The 17,586-nt window shown below is 35.6% G+C and overlaps 1 protein-coding gene across 1 annotated transcript in view; it reads left to right on the top strand.

Moving 5' to 3' along the window:
- Nucleotides 1–17,586, top strand: part of RecQ4 (RecQ4 helicase) — a 398,588-nt gene that overhangs the window by 175,547 nt on the left and 205,455 nt on the right. Inside the window, exons 12-13 of the mRNA XM_090378321.1 lie at nt 2,830–2,922; nt 11,125–11,261. Of these exons, the coding sequence (XP_090234447.1) occupies nt 2,830–2,922; nt 11,125–11,261 (230 nt within the window). The remainder of the gene's footprint in view (nt 1–2,829; nt 2,923–11,124; nt 11,262–17,586) is intronic.

Below are 17,586 nucleotides of genomic sequence, written 5' to 3'. Positions count from 1 at the left end.
CAGCACATTGTCAACCATGGACTATTGCAACTGGCTGCTGAAGAGGGGATGGCATTTATTCTTCCTTCACCACCAGATAGTGTGATTGAGGTACTCATCAAGACAGATTTCTGATGAGAAAAATTGATCCTTCAGGTGGAACATCTCTCTTTGCTTCCCCAGTTTCACTCTGCCTGACTTCTTTCTATTTTTAAATATCAAAACTTTGCTGAAAGGAATGCATTTAGGTATTTTGAGGAAGTTTAGTATGCCAAGGGCACAAAAACAGTATTAGTTAAAAGTTACAGAAATGCTTCCAGTCATGACAGAAGAGAATGATTACATGTAGAGCTGTCTAAGGAAACTGCTTTTAAGAAGACAGACATAATTGATAAGTTCAGTTTTAACTTAGTCATTCCTAGAACCCTTTAACTACACTTTGTTTATAAATTTTTTGTTCAGAAAATATGTATACTTATTTACTGTCTATTGATATTATAGAAAGTGATTTTTGCTCTTTGTACTTAACATATCTATTTACAAGTGGTTCCATATATACACTCTAAATCTTTGACATTTATAGAAATGTCAGAAACTTATTGCATGAAATAATAATTTGCTTAGAATGAAAGGTAAAGGTAAGCTGCAGCCATTATCAACCCACTACAGGATGGAAACCTCCACAACAATTCGTGTTGAAGGAATTGGACCATAATTTGCCATACTGGTCCAGTGCGGGTTGGCAAATCGGCCGTATTTAGTAGTCATGGGCTTGAATTCTGGTCTACTCAAAGAGAGTGTGCTACTGCACTCCCACTCCTGACCACTCGGCTAAGCAAAACACGACCACTGGGTCGGGTTTTGCTTAGAATAATAGAACCAAACTTCTAATTAGCTCTCATTCCACTCTGGAATTATTTAGGATTATATCCTCATACCTAACATGTAACAGGCACCTCCACAGCAAAGTCATGAAGTATAGATTTATATATGCTATGTGTTCAACATTGATGCCATAAAATAGAGTAATATTTTTAGTCTATCTTATAAATTTCTCTGACCCTATGTGACTATTATGGAACATAAGAATTTAATTTTACTGTTAATTTCTGTATGATGTGTTTGTTCCTTATGTGCATTGTGATTTATGTGCATTCCTTATTTGCTCAAAAGCTTGAAGTTAATTCCTGGTTCTTTTATTATTTTAAGCAAAGTTTACACAAGAACAGAATTGGTTTCTTCTTATTTATTCACATTCCTTTTACACTCGTTAATTCACTCATCCCAGTAAATTCGTTTATTACCTAAAACTTTAGCTTAACACATTCACTGCTTTCTAGAGCAAATATGCAGCATCATATTTTTAATCCACTTTGAGGGGGAACCAACCTACTTCTAGAACTTTTTTCCTTTTGATTTGACAAAAAAAAAAAAAAAAATTTTTTTTTTTCAATCACCCTTTATCAGAAACTGATTAATTCAGTCATAGTGAGAAGAAAACCCAAAAATGTCTCTTCCCTTTCCAATCCATATTGATTGAATCCCATGGTTTTCAATCCTGGGTCACAAAGGTTTTGGAAAAGTCATTAGTGAAAGTGTTATGTACATCACATGCAGTTAAATCTCTTCTGTCATGCATTATGGGTCATATCTTTTAAAGTTATGACTAGCGTCACTGGGATCCATTATTCTTTACATTCTGAAAGTACAGCATTAAAATGGTGTCTGAAGGCTAGCCACTGGTTCAGCTAGTGTAGAATCTCATTGCTAATACACTGCTACCCATGACTGGAGGGAGTCAGAGTAATGTGTATGCAGTGGGCACTGCCATGGTCACATTATGTTTTGGGTATATTCTTGCTGTATGTTTTCCATATTCATATATGGAAAACATATGAATTCACACATGTTTTCCATATGTTAATTCATATCCATATCTCCTCAACTTTTATCTCACTGCCTATCTATGAAAAGATATAAATCTCCCAAAAAGTTAATTCATTTCATAAATATAAATTTAAGGAAGATCTAGAAAAATTATTGGGGGAGTTGGACAGGTGATATGGAAAGTATTTTTCCCCCATTCTGTATAAGCTTGTTTTCTTGCATCATTTTCCACTACTAATACCTGGTCTTAGTTCGATCTCAGTGATGTCCATTTCAACCTTCAGCCTGCCAAGTCCCACTTATTATTTCTGACAAAATTTCAATCAGTTGACCCAACCACCACTCATCCCAATTGTCCTAATTATTCACTTGATTCCTTTTGCTTTATTTATCCCACCATGGGGTGGGATAAATATTTCATAAATTTCTTTTTACATTTGGTACGGCCACTATGGCCAGAGGTGTTTACAGCTTCATTGCAACTATTTGTAGGCACCTCCATAGCCAGGTGGGCAGGAGTGGCAGTGCGTAGCACACGCTTCTTGATTAGACCGGGGTTCGAGCCCGTGACCACCAAATACGGAAGATGCGGAAAGGTCAGGGAATGACCACCGCATATCCCTGGAGCAATATGGCCTTAGTTGCTAATGCTCCTAAAAACCAAATAACAAACAAGAACATAACAGCAACTATTTGTTTTAGCCAATGCAGCAGTGTATGTGCAACATGGTTTCTGTTTGTCATGCAGATTTTACTTAAAATTTACTTCGAGCAGTATAGACAATCAAATACGAATTTAGTGAACAGAAAAATCTTTTTAGTTAAATTAAATACATTAATTACCGTTGTTCTTGTGTTATGAGTCTAGTTTGTCCATTATTATGAATTGCAGTTAGAAATCCCTAATTCTTGAATAAAAGAAATGCAACATAATTAATTTTGCTATTTTTTAATTGTTTCTAGCCACTTCCATACTAATATATGAAACCCTGGAAAAGATGGGATACTCAGCTTTCAGGCCTGGTCAGGAAAAAGCTATCATGAGAATACTTTGTGGTATGCATTTAAAATTTTGTTTTGCATTGTCATTATAATGAAGTTTAAACTTCTGAATGTATTTTTATCCAATACTGAATTATCTGTTGTAAGGAGGTGATTATAGATAGTTTAACCTCCACTTTTTATCCCCCACTCACAGAACTGAATGCATCACTTAGTATAATTTCTGTGCAGTGTATAGACATTATTCAAAAGACATGCAATGGCCTGTTGCTCATGTATTAAAACACTAAATTTTTGTAGTGAAATTTTTTCACTAACATCTACTGAAATTAAATTTTTCTTCCTACTTCGTACTTTAAAGAAAATTTAATTTCCTACTGAAATTCAATTTTTCTTTTTTCTTTATTGAATGTTGAGAGGTTCACTTTAATCATCTTTTACATTTCTTATATAAGACAGAATGTCTTATAATGGAACTTGTGGATTGGTAATTCTTACCTAATTTTCAGATGTTTCTGGAATTGCCGGATGGCTGCTTCTTACATTAGAATGTTAGAGATACCATGAGAGAAAACAATATTCTTGCCCTGGTTATCAGTAAGGGTTCTTAAGATATTAGGAATCTTCAAATAAAAGAACCACTGGCATCGGTGATTGCTGTCTTTTGCAGTGAGATCTATTTAAAGAGGTAACTTCTGACAAGGGGAAAGAGGAATGGTTTTTGTTTTTACAAGGGAAGGGATTATGAGTCTTATATAAGTTCTTTTCAATGGGACCAAATAACTTTAACAAATGCAAAATGTTTAAAGACATTATATATACACTGGTGTTCAAAGATAGTGCATCACCCCTTAAAATTGTAATTGTTGTCCAAATAAAGTAAGTATATGGCAATATTGCATCAGCTGTTACTTTCAGCTATAGAAGCATCCTCTACAAGAGTTGCAGTCATTCCTTGCTTGTGTCAAGATGGTGAGTTATGTGCAGTTGACGCCATGAAGTAAGAGTGCTATTGTTGCTTTACGTGAGGAAGGACATTCTTCCCGTCATATTGCTTATAGAGTGTCTTGTAATCAGTTGACAGTGAGTAGATTTCTTTCCAAACTCAAGAATACTGGTTCTGCTGATAGGAACAAAGGAACCGGACACAAATGAGTCTCTACGCCAAAACAGAACTGCAAAACCATAAAGGTTCTTCATCTGAGCTGAAAAGAGAATGGGAAGAACATACAGGAGTGGTAGCAAAAGTAGTAACAATCAGAAGACTTCTCTTCAAAAATGGACGTGTAGCCTGTAATCCTAAGAAGAAGCTCCTCCTCACACAAAAAATGAAAAGGGCCCGATTAATTTCGTGTAAGGAGCATATCAAATGGACCCCCGAGCAGTGGAAGTCAGTTATTTTCTCGGATGAGAAGAAATTCAAACTGCATGGCTCTGATGGGAGACAAGCGATTTGCCATAGACATGGTGAAGAATACCATCCAGATTGTATGGTGTCTACAGTGAAATTCCCTACCAGTCAAATCATATGGGGGTGCATTTCGTATCACCTGCAGTTTATAAAAGGGTCTGTAAATGCCAATGGATACTTGGCTATATTGGAAGGCAAATTGCTGGCAACTATTAGAGACCATTTTAACCTGCCAAGTAACTGTATCTTTCAGGACAACTCTGCTCCTAGTCATCGGGCAAAAAGTGAAAAGTCGATATTGATGGTTCAACTGTTGATGATCCTGCTCAGGTAGCTAACAAACTAAATGAATATTTTGCATCGACATTCACACATGAGGAGTTATTCAGCGAGGGGAATGCCAGAGGTGTATTCAACTCTAGCAGTAAGCTACAGAATCTTGAAATAACTGGGAGTAAAGTGGAGGAGAAATTGTTGAAGATAAACACAAGAAAGGCACCTGGGGTGGATGGGATCTATCCAGTTATATTAAAGGAGGCAGCAAAAGAAGTAAGCAAACCCTTAGCCATAATTATGAGAGCTTCCTTGGACTCAGGGGAGGTACCCATAGACTGGAAATGTGCAAATGTGACCCCAATTCACAAAGGAGGATCAAAGGCTGACACAAGTAATTATAGACCTGTGAGCTTAACTTCTGTTCCAGGAAAATTAATGGAGGCACTGGTTAAAGAAGCACTGCAGGATCATTTAGACAAGACTTCAGTTATAGCTCGGACACAGCATGGTTTTGTTAAGGGGAAGTCTTGCCTGACCAATTTGATTGGATACTATGATGCAGTCACAAAAGAACTGGATGCAGGGAATAGCTTTTATATTATATACTTGGATCTTAGAAAGGCTTTTGATACTGTTGCACATGGAAGACTGCTACACAGATTGGAGCAGTGTGACATTGGAGGCAAATTGCTGCTATGGATAAAGGGGTGGTTGAGGGGGAGAAGACAGAGAGTGGTAATCAATGGACACTGCTCATCGTGGACTAATGTTATTAGTGGAGTCCCTCAGGGCTCAGTGTTGGGTCCATTATTGTTTTCTGTATTTATAAATGATATTGATGATGGTATATCCGGCTTAATGTCCAAGTTCGCAGACGATACAAAGGTTGGCAGGGTTGTCAAGGACACTACTGACACTATGCTGCTGCAACAGGATCTGGAAAGGTTGAGCAGATGGGCTGAGAGGTGGCAAATGAAGTTTAACATTGACAAATGTAAAGTACTACACATGGGAAACAGCAACCCCAGAGCAACGTATCAACTCTGTAGTACTACACTGACAGTGGTAGAGAATGAAAGTGACTTGGGGGTGGTTGTGCAGGCAGATATGAAGTTCTCTGAGCAGTGCAGACGGGCTGCAAGAGTAGCTCATGGAGTATTGTCAATGATATACAGGAATTTTTCCAGCAAGGATAAGGAGGTGATTATTCCCTTGTATAAGGCAATGGTCTGGCCACACCTAGAGTACTGTATACAGGTCTGGAGGCCTCATTTCAAGAAGGATGTAGAGCTGCTGGAACGAGTACAGAGAAGGGCAACAAGATTAGTGAATGGAACAAAGGGGTACTCTTACGAGGAAAGGCTTAAGTTTTGCAAATTACAGTGTCTGGAGACTAGGCACCAGCGAGGTGATCTGATAGAGGTGTATAAAGCCTTGAATGGTTTGAGCATGCTCAATGCTGATGGGATTCTTCCTCTTGCTCAGAATAATCACCTGAGAGGGCATAAATTCAAATTGAGGAAAGACAGATGTAGGATAGACATGCGGAAATTTGCCTTTAGCCACCGGGTGGTTGGTTGGTGGAACAGACTTCCATCCCTTGTCGTGGAGGTTGATAGCCTAAATAAGTTTAAGGCTCAGCTAGACAGGTATTTTGAACGAACAGAGGGGTGAAGTGGAAGTGGTTTTGTTTTTTTGTTTTTTTTTTTTGGCTGATGCTGCATAAGCTTGCTTTCTTGCATCAAATGCCTCTACTAATGCTAATGCTAAATGTAAGTAGACACTTCTGTAGTTACTTTAGCTTCATTTCTGCATTAGAGGTTCGACAGTAATGTGTTTACATTTGTTACAGGTGAAAAAATGGTTGAAAGAGTGACTCATTAGCTGGCTAGGAAACGGCCCGTACCTGAATCCTGTAGAGAACTGTTGGCACCATATGGAATCTGCAGTTGCCAGAAAGAAACCAAAGACCCTTATAGAACTTCAGGAAGCCATAATTAGTGTTTGGAACCATGAACTATCAGTTTATTATCTTCATAAATTAATCTTTTCAATACCTCCACTGTGTGCTCTTGTCATCAGCGCCAGAGGCAGTTTATCTAAATATTAGTTTTCACCTGGTGAACCTTTCATTTTGTTTTCCATTTGAAATGATAAACTGAAGCAAATTGAAGGCTTCTGATAACATTTCAGCCATAATTGTCATGTTTACCAAAACTGTTGTATAAAGATTGCAAATGCTCATTTTGGAATATTTTGCCTTAACTATTAATAAATATCTTTTGTTTATATTTCTATTTGTGATGCTAGTCATTAAGGTAACATACCATCATGAAAAAGGGTTAGAAATGTGAAATTCTTAGGTGATGCACTTCCTTTGAACACCAGTATTTGTAAAATAATAAGAGAAGTTTACCTCAATATAGTACGTAGAACACTTCTGTATGATACTCTCCAGAAATTAAAACGAAAAAATCAAAAAACTTACATAACAAATAATTTAAAAAATAATTAATCAATTTAACAAAAAAAAAATTGCAAAACAATTTTCTTTCCTGAAGCTTACAACGCTTTACGACCATATGTCGTGATCACAGGAAAGAAAATTACCGAATACGCTATTCGGTAATTTTCATTCCTGAAAATTCCAGAAAGAAAATCATTATACAATTTTTTTCGTTATATTCTTTTAATTAATTTTCTTATTGTTAATTGCGTTAAATTGATTTTTAATTATTTTTTAAATTATTTGTTACATTAGAGTAACAAATAATTTTAAAAATAATTGGCCCCTTGATATGTGTTGCAATAGTATTGATAATCCTGAACTGATTACTGATAAGCTGAATAAATAGTTTGCATTGATATTCATATTTGAAGAAGTTTTTTAAAGTAGAGGATACCAGTTGTTTAGCCAATATTAATTGGGAGTGAGTGAATTTATGGTAACTGAACTGAAAAGCAAAGTTATTACAATTAAAAGTGAACAAGGTATCAGGAGCTGGTGGATCTCTTCAGTTACATGGGAGCAATAGATGATGTAAGCAAACCTTTAGAGCATCCTTGAATTCAGGCAATGCTCTTATAGAGTGCAAAAGTCTCTCCTATTCACAAAGATGGCTCAAAGGATGAAATGAGTAACTACAGCCGTCTCAGTTTGATTCCTGTTCCAGGAAGATTTTGGAATATTTAGTTAAGTATGGTGGAATCTCTAAAGTGGAATCTCTAGTATAGGATCATCTGAACAGGTATGGAATTGTGAGGGAATTGCAGAATGACTTTATTAAGGGCAGGTAATGACTGACTAACCTAATTCTCTACTATGAGGTTATAAAGGAATTATTACTAAAGAATTGGACAGAAGGAATAACTTTGACTTAATTTACATAGATTTCAGTAAAGCTTTTGATACTGACCTAAAATGAATGATCGTTGTGTAAATTGAACAATGTGACATTAAGAGCAAGTTATTACTGTGGTTAATTGGTAGGAAACAGTTATAAATGGCTGTTGCTCTTCATGTATTAATGTTATAAGTGGAGTCACGCAGGCTCAGTTCTTGGCCCCTGACTCTCTCATTAATGAATATAATGATATTAATGTGTAAGTTTTCTGATGATATGCTAGATTTATAAACAATAAATTTACAGTATTGAAGGCAATCCACATCTTGTTAATGTTTGCCATATGGGTGCATACGACTTTGGTAATCTATTATCTTGCATAATAATTTAAAATTGGTATATGATAACTACTGCAATGATTTTCATAAGTTTTTGAAATGTGATAAAATGTAGTGGTCAGGCCTGTTAAATATGTACAGTTGGTCATACCACTGGCTGTTGCATATTCCCATGTGGTCTTAGTGATATCCAGTTTAAAAATTTAATTTTGACCTTTTAACTAAGTGTTTACTTATTTTACCTATTACAGGTGACCCCCGCTTAACGCTGATCATTCGTTCCGGAAAAACAGAGCGCTAAGTGAATCCGCGCTAAGCGAGCGCCACTTTCCCATAAGGTAACATATGTATTTGTGAGCTGCGGTCGGTGCCATAGGATATTTCCTAATCAATAATAAACGGTAATGAAAAGATGCACAAATGTCGGTCAAAATATTTAATATTCAAATATTTACACATATAAAATATTCTGCATTACATACGTATAATTATGTGGTAACTACTTGAGTCTCAAAAGTAAACAAAATTCCAATTAAAATAATGAATTTAATTGATTTAATTTAATGGATGAATTTAATCATGAAAAATGTGTGGATTTTGAGTTGAACTTTGGCCCTCTTCCAAATAAACTAAAAGGGGTATTAATTTTAAATGGCCCGCAGCGTTACCACCCAACAATAAAGTCAACCGATCCTTCGCCGCTTTGAAACTTGGCATGTTTTTTGTTCTTTCAATATGAAACTTCTTTTAGGCATTCGTTTCCACAAAAGTCCTGCTTCATCTATGTTAAAAACTTGTTGAGAAGTATAACACATAATACCCCTCTTCAATAATTTTAACAAGTTCTTTTTTGAAAGTTTCGGCTCCTTAATCTGCACTAGCAGCTTCTCCCGGGATTTTAAATCCATTCTACCAGTTTTAAATGGTTCCACATTTTTTTTTTTTTTAGGCGAGTTTTCTTCAGATCATCGTATTGGCTAATCTCTTTCTCTCTCTCTCTTTTTTTAATATTTAACTTAACTGAATTCTGCATTGGAATATTATCTTCAAAAAAATTAGTCTTTCCATTTCAATCGTAATAGCCGGTCTAGTCCTAGTTGCTTGCAGTGGAACAGCTATCTTTCCCGCTGCTAAAATTAATTCTTTATTTTTTCATAATTGTTCTTATGGTTAAACTTGCGAGTCCTAAATTATGGCACACATCCGCTTGTCGTTGACCGGAATCGATTCGCTTCAAAACGTCTAATTTAATTTTCAAATTCAGTCTTTTTCTTACATTTATAGTCTTCGTACTGCGCCCAGACGTTGTTGCATTTTCATTCCTGTCGGTCATTATTAGCTCTTCGAAAATATAACTGCGTTGGTTGAAATAATTATGATACAATGTTCAAGTAAACTGTCCGTTACGCACGATGTCTAATACTGTACTGAGTGATGACTAACTAGACTTCGGATAAATGCATATAACGCAAATATTACAAGCAATATATTTGATCATTTTTTAAAATGTTGATCTCGGAACTACGTTACAAGTGACTGTACTTAAATTAGCGTGAAAGAAAATTTCACTGAGCGTGGGAAAATTGCTCAAGTCGGCGTGGGAAACTTAATGCTGTTTTGCTATTCATTTTCAAGCTATCGACTCCATCAAATGAAACGATTTCGTTAAATATGTGAAAAATGTAATCTGTAAAAGAGCGTTATAGTGATCTGTGACAGCGTTATAGTCAGATACGGGTTATAATATAAGAACAGCGTTATAGCGAATCAGCGTAAAGCGAACCATGTTATAACGGGGGCCTGCTGTATTTTTATTTGCCATTATTTTTATTAACATATGACTGGTAGTGCATTGCCAGTTACTGATATAAAAAAATTTATAAAAATAAAATTATTTTCGTGCACATTATAAGTCAAAAATAACTGAATTTTTAATTTAGGTGATTGCTGTTACTAAACATGGTAGTGTTTGCATAATGGCTAAAAAATAATTCTATTTACATGTTTGTCGAACATTTCTTTTTTGCTTCAATCAAATTTGTGAGTGCTGCATAACCATTTAGGGAAATTCCCACTTACGTAGAATTCTGCGGAACGCAACCCTTGTGTAAGTCAGAGAGTGGCTGCGTCTGTGTGTGTGTGTATATATATATATATATATATATCTGATAATTAAAATAAATATGATATTTAAATAAAATCATCAGCCAGTAGTACGGCAATAATGCAGAGCGAAATGAAACGCAAAATAATATAAATAAGCATTATTGCCGTACTACTGGCTGATGATTTTATTTAAATATCATATTTATTTTAATTATCAGATATAATTAGGCATCATGTGGAGGATGTGCATTTGCTGCCTCTAATGATAGCTACATAGCCATATTTATTTATTTTTATTACTTTTACCTAACTTTTACCTCACATAATATATATATATATATATATATATATATATATTTATTTATGAGACTTATCTATCTATCTATATATATATAGATAAGTCTCGTAAATGTTTATTCATGGCATTAGAGAATAAATAAATCCACTAATAAAATCTAAAACTTTATTTACATTATATTACACACACAACACACATTATTAGAACAGAATTGATACACAGTATCAACATTAATTATTACCAGTCCAACCTGTACTTGAACCTATGGTAGAGGAAAAGTAAAAGAAATCCCAAATTTAATGTGAGGAACTTAGTGATATAGTAAAAGAATGGTTTTCCCACAACTTCCATATTTTATTTTATAAGATATGCTTTTTAAATTGAATTGAAAAGGCTTATGAAAATTGTTTGTACCCATTGCCACAATATTTCTATTAATATAGAAAGTTAATGAATGTAGTAAGAATAAGATTTATTTATTAGGGCTCTCTACTCTTGTGGTGCTACCAACAGGTTCAGGAAAATCGTTATGCTATCAGTTACCTGCTTATCTATACTCACGGTATTCAAATTGTATTACTCTTGTTGTATCTCCTTTGGTATCTCTAATGGAGGATCAGGTATGTAGAAAGGATCTTTTAGTATGAATTAAATCATGTTCATTATTAAATAAAATTAGAACCAAAAACGAAACAAAATTGATTTAGAAATGATGAAAATGATTAAAAAAGTATGAAGCAGGACAAAGTTCTTCTGTTTACAGATTTCTGTAAACAGAGGATCTTAATTCATTAAGCATGCTTTGTAGAGTTGATATGTAATTTTGTATTTAAGTATTTAATAGTTTCACTCCTGTATATATCATAACAATATTTAAAAAAAAGTGTTAATTTGCTTTTTTCCTGATAGGTAAATATGCTCTTTGTCATTTAAGTTGTCCCACATGGAAAAATCATGCACTGAGCTCAAAATAAGTGTAATGAATTATCAGTATAGACAAGAAATAATTGTCTGTGTTGATTCAGCTATACAGGTAGTTCTTGACTTTACGAGTTAATTTGTTCCTAGCATGCACTCATAAAGCGAAAACTTGTAAAGCGGGAATTTATTTCCCATAGATATAAGGTTAAAAATAGGGTTTACGTTCTCAACAATGAAATTAGTTAGCTAATTAGTTTGTTTAAACAATGATTGATTTATCGAAAGAAATGAAAACATAGCCTGTAAAATCAAGCAAATTATAATAATAGAGAAATTATTTACGACTTACAAATCTTAAAGAATGTTTATTCTTCATCATCATCGACTAAATGCACACTCATTATTGGCTCTGCACTCGTTGATTTGTTGCACAAGGAGTTGTCTTCTTCAGAAATGCTTCAAGAGGCGTTTGTTTCCAAGATAATCTTCTCTTTTCTTTATAAATTTCAATAGCATGCATAAACAATTTTTTAACGGAATGCACAAATTGCAACTAACACGATTCACATGGAGTAACAAGTTTACGAAGCTTAAAAAAAAAAAAAAGAATGAAGAGAAGATTCTGAAAATTTATTTGTTTTTTATATGATTGAATATTTCAGTAAAGGGAAAACACATTTTATGATAATAGCTTAAAAAACCACACAATTCCAGCTATCGGTATTTTTGCAAATGCAAGAAGATTGAGTTTACTACCCATTTTTAATTGTTTGCAGTAAGTAACAGAAAAGCCCAATAAACCACCGGAAAGTGCAAATTGTTTTTATTGTTTTATGGTAGTGACCTTCCAGAAATGTGCTTTAGAAAAATATCACAAAGGTGCTTAAAATTGATTCTTATGACGACTGTCATAAGAATAACGATGAAAAACTTGATAACGATGAAAGTGTAGTGCATTTTAATGATTTCAATTGGTAAAACCACGCTCATGACCTTTTATATGGCCTTAAGGTCATGCTCGTGACCTTAAAAATGACATTTTAGAGAGATAAATAGCTTAGTTAAGGTTAGTTACACAGCGAAAATTTCACAGAGATCTTGAAACAAATTACCAAAAAACATTGTGTTATTGGGTTCACATTACAATATTTTAACAATACGATGGTGTCTCTGGAACTGATTAATATCGTAAAGTGGGGTACGTAGAGTGAGGTATAGCTACGCATTTAAAATTAATGTTCATATTTTCGATTTTGTTGATACTTGATTCTTGGGAGGAAAAAACTCGTAAACCCAGGAATTCGTAAAGCGAGAACTGCCTGCAGTTACTTTGTATTCTAGTTTTAGTTTTGTTAGTTTTATTTTCTTTGTTCATTTTTGTTTTAGCTTTAGTTTCATTGATCAAATAATTATTTTCAGGTCTATACAGGGTGTCTCAAAAATACACGGCATAACTTCAGGAATGAGTTCCTTATATGCAGACAATAAAAATATTTTATATCAACATAGTTCCAGAAATGTTTGGTTTCCGAGTTTTGAAGGTCTGTGTATGACACTTAACTGTTCACATCACCTTATAGTAATTGTTCAAAATGCCCACCTTCTGCCTGAATACAGGCCTCACATTGACATCTCATGGACTCCCGAAGATTATGCCAAATTCCTGGCATGTTTCGTATTGTCTCACAACCTGCCAAAATTCGATTGCAGAGAGTTTCCACATCAGCTACCGGAGTCGAATACATCAATGACTTTAAATGGCCCCACAAGAAGAAATCTAGTGGGTTTAAATAAGGTGAGTGTGGAGGCCAGGCAGTTGGTCCACCCCTCTACTTCAGGAGTCGTAGATCTTGGTCGTCCTCTGTCGGCAGCACGAGGTGTAAAGGTCCCATGTTCACAAAGGCTGCGATGGGTACCTTCAAACGTTTTCCTGTCTGGACATCTTTGTTCTGGGAACCTTTCGTAGTATAAACGACAAGCCTACAGAGCATTGCCATCTGCCAAACCGTACATAAAGTGCATATCTGCTTGCTCCTGATTTGAGTACATGGACGGAATGATTCTGTCCACCAGATTCTGTCAGTACCTTGTGATGAAAGAAATCGCCCGCAGGAGATAAGACATTCCGGTTAATAACTCGGGGACCAAGCATTTCCGGAACTATGTTGATATAAAATATTTTTATTGTCTACATATGAGGAACTCATTCCTGAAGTTATGCCATGTATTTTTGAGACACCCTGTATATCTCCCTTATAGCTTTAATTATACTTTATTTCATGCTTTTTTTCCCTCCCCTCTCCCAACACTATATTTTGATGTAATTATATATTGCCATGGCATGTACTTTGTTAGAAACAAAGAACATTTTACTGTCATCTTGTCGGGACATTCTGGTGGTCGACACTTGAAAACAACACCTCAGAATAGTGCGATATATGACCACATAATTATGTATATATTTTGTGGAATATAATAATTTCCTTATGTATCATTACTATTATTTTTTTCCCCTCTTCATTACCCCTTTTTTTTTCTTTCTCATTTTTTACTTACTTCTCTTAGGTCTATATTTTTATTTACTTACTTATTATATACATATCTCCTTAAGAAATATACATATGAATTTGAAGTATTCTGATTAAGTCATCAAATGCAGTAGTGGAAACATGGTGTTACTCAAACATAAGTGGTGCAGAAATTGAATATGGAGAATACAGTGTATATAGGAAGTTCAGACAAAACAGGAGAGGTAGAGGGGGGGTTATGCTCTTAGTTAAGAGCATCTTTATTTACTTGCTTATTGTGTGTGTGTGTGTGTGTGTGTGTGTGTGTGTGTGTGTGTGTGTGTGTGTGTGTGTGTGTGTGTGTGTGTGTGTGTGTGTGTGTGTGTGTGTGTGTTATGGACAAAGTGATTAATTGAGCATTATTCATACTGCCTGGGACTATTTATAAGGACTGGAGATATTGGGCAGAGTGAAATATAAAAAATGATTATTTATAATCAATATATAATGATTATAAAAAATGATTATAAATAATAAAAATGATCAAATAAAAAATGATTATTTAATAGCTAACGGTCTCACATTCTTTAATAGTCAACGGACCAATAGGAGCAGAAGCGGTTTTAAAAAGCATGAATAGAGAAAACCAAAGACAAATTATTTACAAAAAACTGTTTATTTGCTAACAACTTGTATAATCAGTTATTAAATTGGTTTTTCGTATCACTTGCAGAATGCTCCACATCTTTAAATTTTTGAGGGTATTCGTCAGATATTTAAATATTATTTCATGAAAAAACAAAAAATCAAGAGCAAAAATGCACACTAATTATGACCGACACATGCATTTAAACAAACATCTTACTCCTACTACACAAGACCGCACACATTGCCTGGAGATCATGAAACATTATTTATAATGCCTTTAGTAATAAATTAATACATTATTATCACTCTGCCCAATATCTCCAGTCCTTATATATAGTGCCCAGGCAGTATGAATAATGCCCAATTAATCACTTCATCCATAACATATATAATTTATATTAATATTAAATTAAATTAAGTATGTATAAATGGATGTGAAAGTTATAAGGTGCCAGTAACTATAAGGGTGAGGAAAGTAGAAAAAGAGGAGTAGAAGATTAGTGAAAAGTGAGCGAATGTTAATATCCTAGAACTAAATTTATGATGAATTAAGTAAATTATGGGCTGAATTGCCAAGCCAATATAAAGTAGAGAACTGTAAAGTAAATTTAGTTCAACAAAATATTAATAAAATGCAAATAAAAATGAAAATAAAAAGCAGATAAAAATGAAAATAAAAAGCAAATGGTATAGCTGTCATCAGATATGGGGAAACGATTTTAGTAAAAGGTCTAATATAGGTAATGCAAAAAATGCTTGATCTGATGTCAGCTGAAATAAATATTGATACCTTATCAGGTATTTCATCAGGGGACGACACCTGAGCATTTATCAGGAACTGCGTTTCTATACTTGTCCAATATATATATATATATAATAGTCATATTATTATGACTGCCTACCTAATATCCAGAATATACGCCTTTCTCAGCATGCATTGCAGCCACCGTGGGAGGGACTCATTCGAGGTGGTCCCATAGATTTTCGATTGAGTTAAGATCCAAGGAATTCGGTGGCCAATGGAGTAGCTTTTAAATCTTCGTTGTTCTCCTCAAACCACTCACGGACAATTCTGGTGATATGGCATGGCACATTGTCTTGCGATAGATATCTCCTCCAGGGAACACGGTCAACATGTACAGGGTGTAGCTGATCAGTGACGATCGATAGGTAACCATTTGCATTCAGGATGCCCTCCAGAGGTATCAGCGGATCCGATCCATGCCATGAAAACATTCCCCCAGACCATAACACGTGCCCCCACCAAGCCTGCCTTCTGCCAACAATCATGTCCGGGTATCTGTTCTCGGAGGTTTCACACCTAATACGCCACTGTCCATCCACTTGGTGGAGCAGAAGCTGTGATTCATCGGAGAAGGCCACCGATTGCCACTCAGCCAGGGTCCAGTGCCGGTATGCTGTGCAAACTAATGCCGTTGTTTGTGATGAATGGCCGTCAGCATGGGTACTGTCACCAAGCGTCTGCTCTGGAGCCCAATGTGCAACAGGGTTCGTTGCACTGTCATGTTGGAAACCTTTCTGGTGGCCTCCACGGTTCATTTGGATGGCCAGTTGGGCAACAGTAGCGCATCGATCGGTCCTGACCAACCGTCTCAGCCGACATTCACCTCTGGGCTCAATGGTGCATGGGGCTCTACAATTGGCACTTTAAGTCGTCAGAACTGTCCGGCCGACCGGGCTAGCCAGATGGGTAAAGTGCCTGCCTGGCAACCCAAAGGTCACGGGTTCGAATCCTGCCTCGGGCTTGGATCAAAGTACAGTACTGCAAAAACCTTGGGAGGTGCATTATGGCCACAGAAGCCAATGCGCCAACAACTACCAAAAATTTTTTTTTACCAGAACTATCCCATTCATCCAGTCTTGATACACTTTCACCACTGCAGCACATGAGCATATCACAGAGTCTGCTGTTTCGGAAATGCCAGCACCCCAGCCCGATAGCCGATGATCGTGCCTTTTTCCAGGTCTGATAAGTCGTGTGCTTTGCCCGTGACAGGCTGTTACTGTGTTCACAGATACCAAACATCAAGCCTTATATGCCAGTGTGTGAACTTGACACGTGCACTGTATGATTCACTAGGCGTTTGTGATGTCTGCATTGGAGGGCGGTCATAATATTATGACCGGACTCTGTATATATAATGTTGTTTATAGTAATTAATATTGAAGACAATCATATATACCAAAATAGATTTATAGGAAACATTAGTGCATGGGATGCATATATATATATTTATCCTTAACCAGTAGACATGGGTGACAAGTGCAATGTTGATACCAAGCAGGTGTACAGAGAAATAGAGTGGGCCAGAAAGTCAGAATTTCTCATAATGGGGATTTTAATTTTCCAGTTGTTTACTGGAATTTGTGGGCTGATCACTCACAGACTAGCAAGACCTTTGTGGATTTCTTGGATGACTGTTTTCTACAGCAGTATGTTAAAGAAGATGCTTGTCTTGATTCTGTTATAAACAGTGATTCTTCATGCATTAAGAATCTGCAGGTAAAAGACACTGGATGGCAGCAATCATAGTGTAATGATATGAAAATTTGATTAAAGAGATAACTGTTCTCGTGGGTAAAGGGAAAAGATTTTGCTTTTGTAAGGGTGACTACATGGGTCTCAGACAGTGTTTAAATACTGTGCAGTAGAATCAATTGATAATGTTACCAACAGCAAATTCTAAATGGGAAATATTCAGGAAAGTAATCAAAGAAGCTACTAGTGTTTCATACAAATTAATGTTATTGTTTATACTCCGGCATGACCACCAGGTCAGTGAAGTTTACAATAAATCATCGATACAAATATTAATCATATTTAGAAGTCGCTGGCTTGAACCCTGGT

The sequence above is a fragment of the Mastigoproctus giganteus genome, chromosome 7 (genome assembly GCF_048544385.1).
Source record: "Mastigoproctus giganteus isolate SK-2022 chromosome 7, ASM4854438v1, whole genome shotgun sequence".
Lineage (NCBI taxonomy): Eukaryota > Metazoa > Arthropoda > Arachnida > Uropygi > Thelyphonidae > Mastigoproctus > Mastigoproctus giganteus.
Note: the sequence above shows the minus strand (reverse complement) of the source record. Positions and strands in the feature narration are given on the sequence as shown.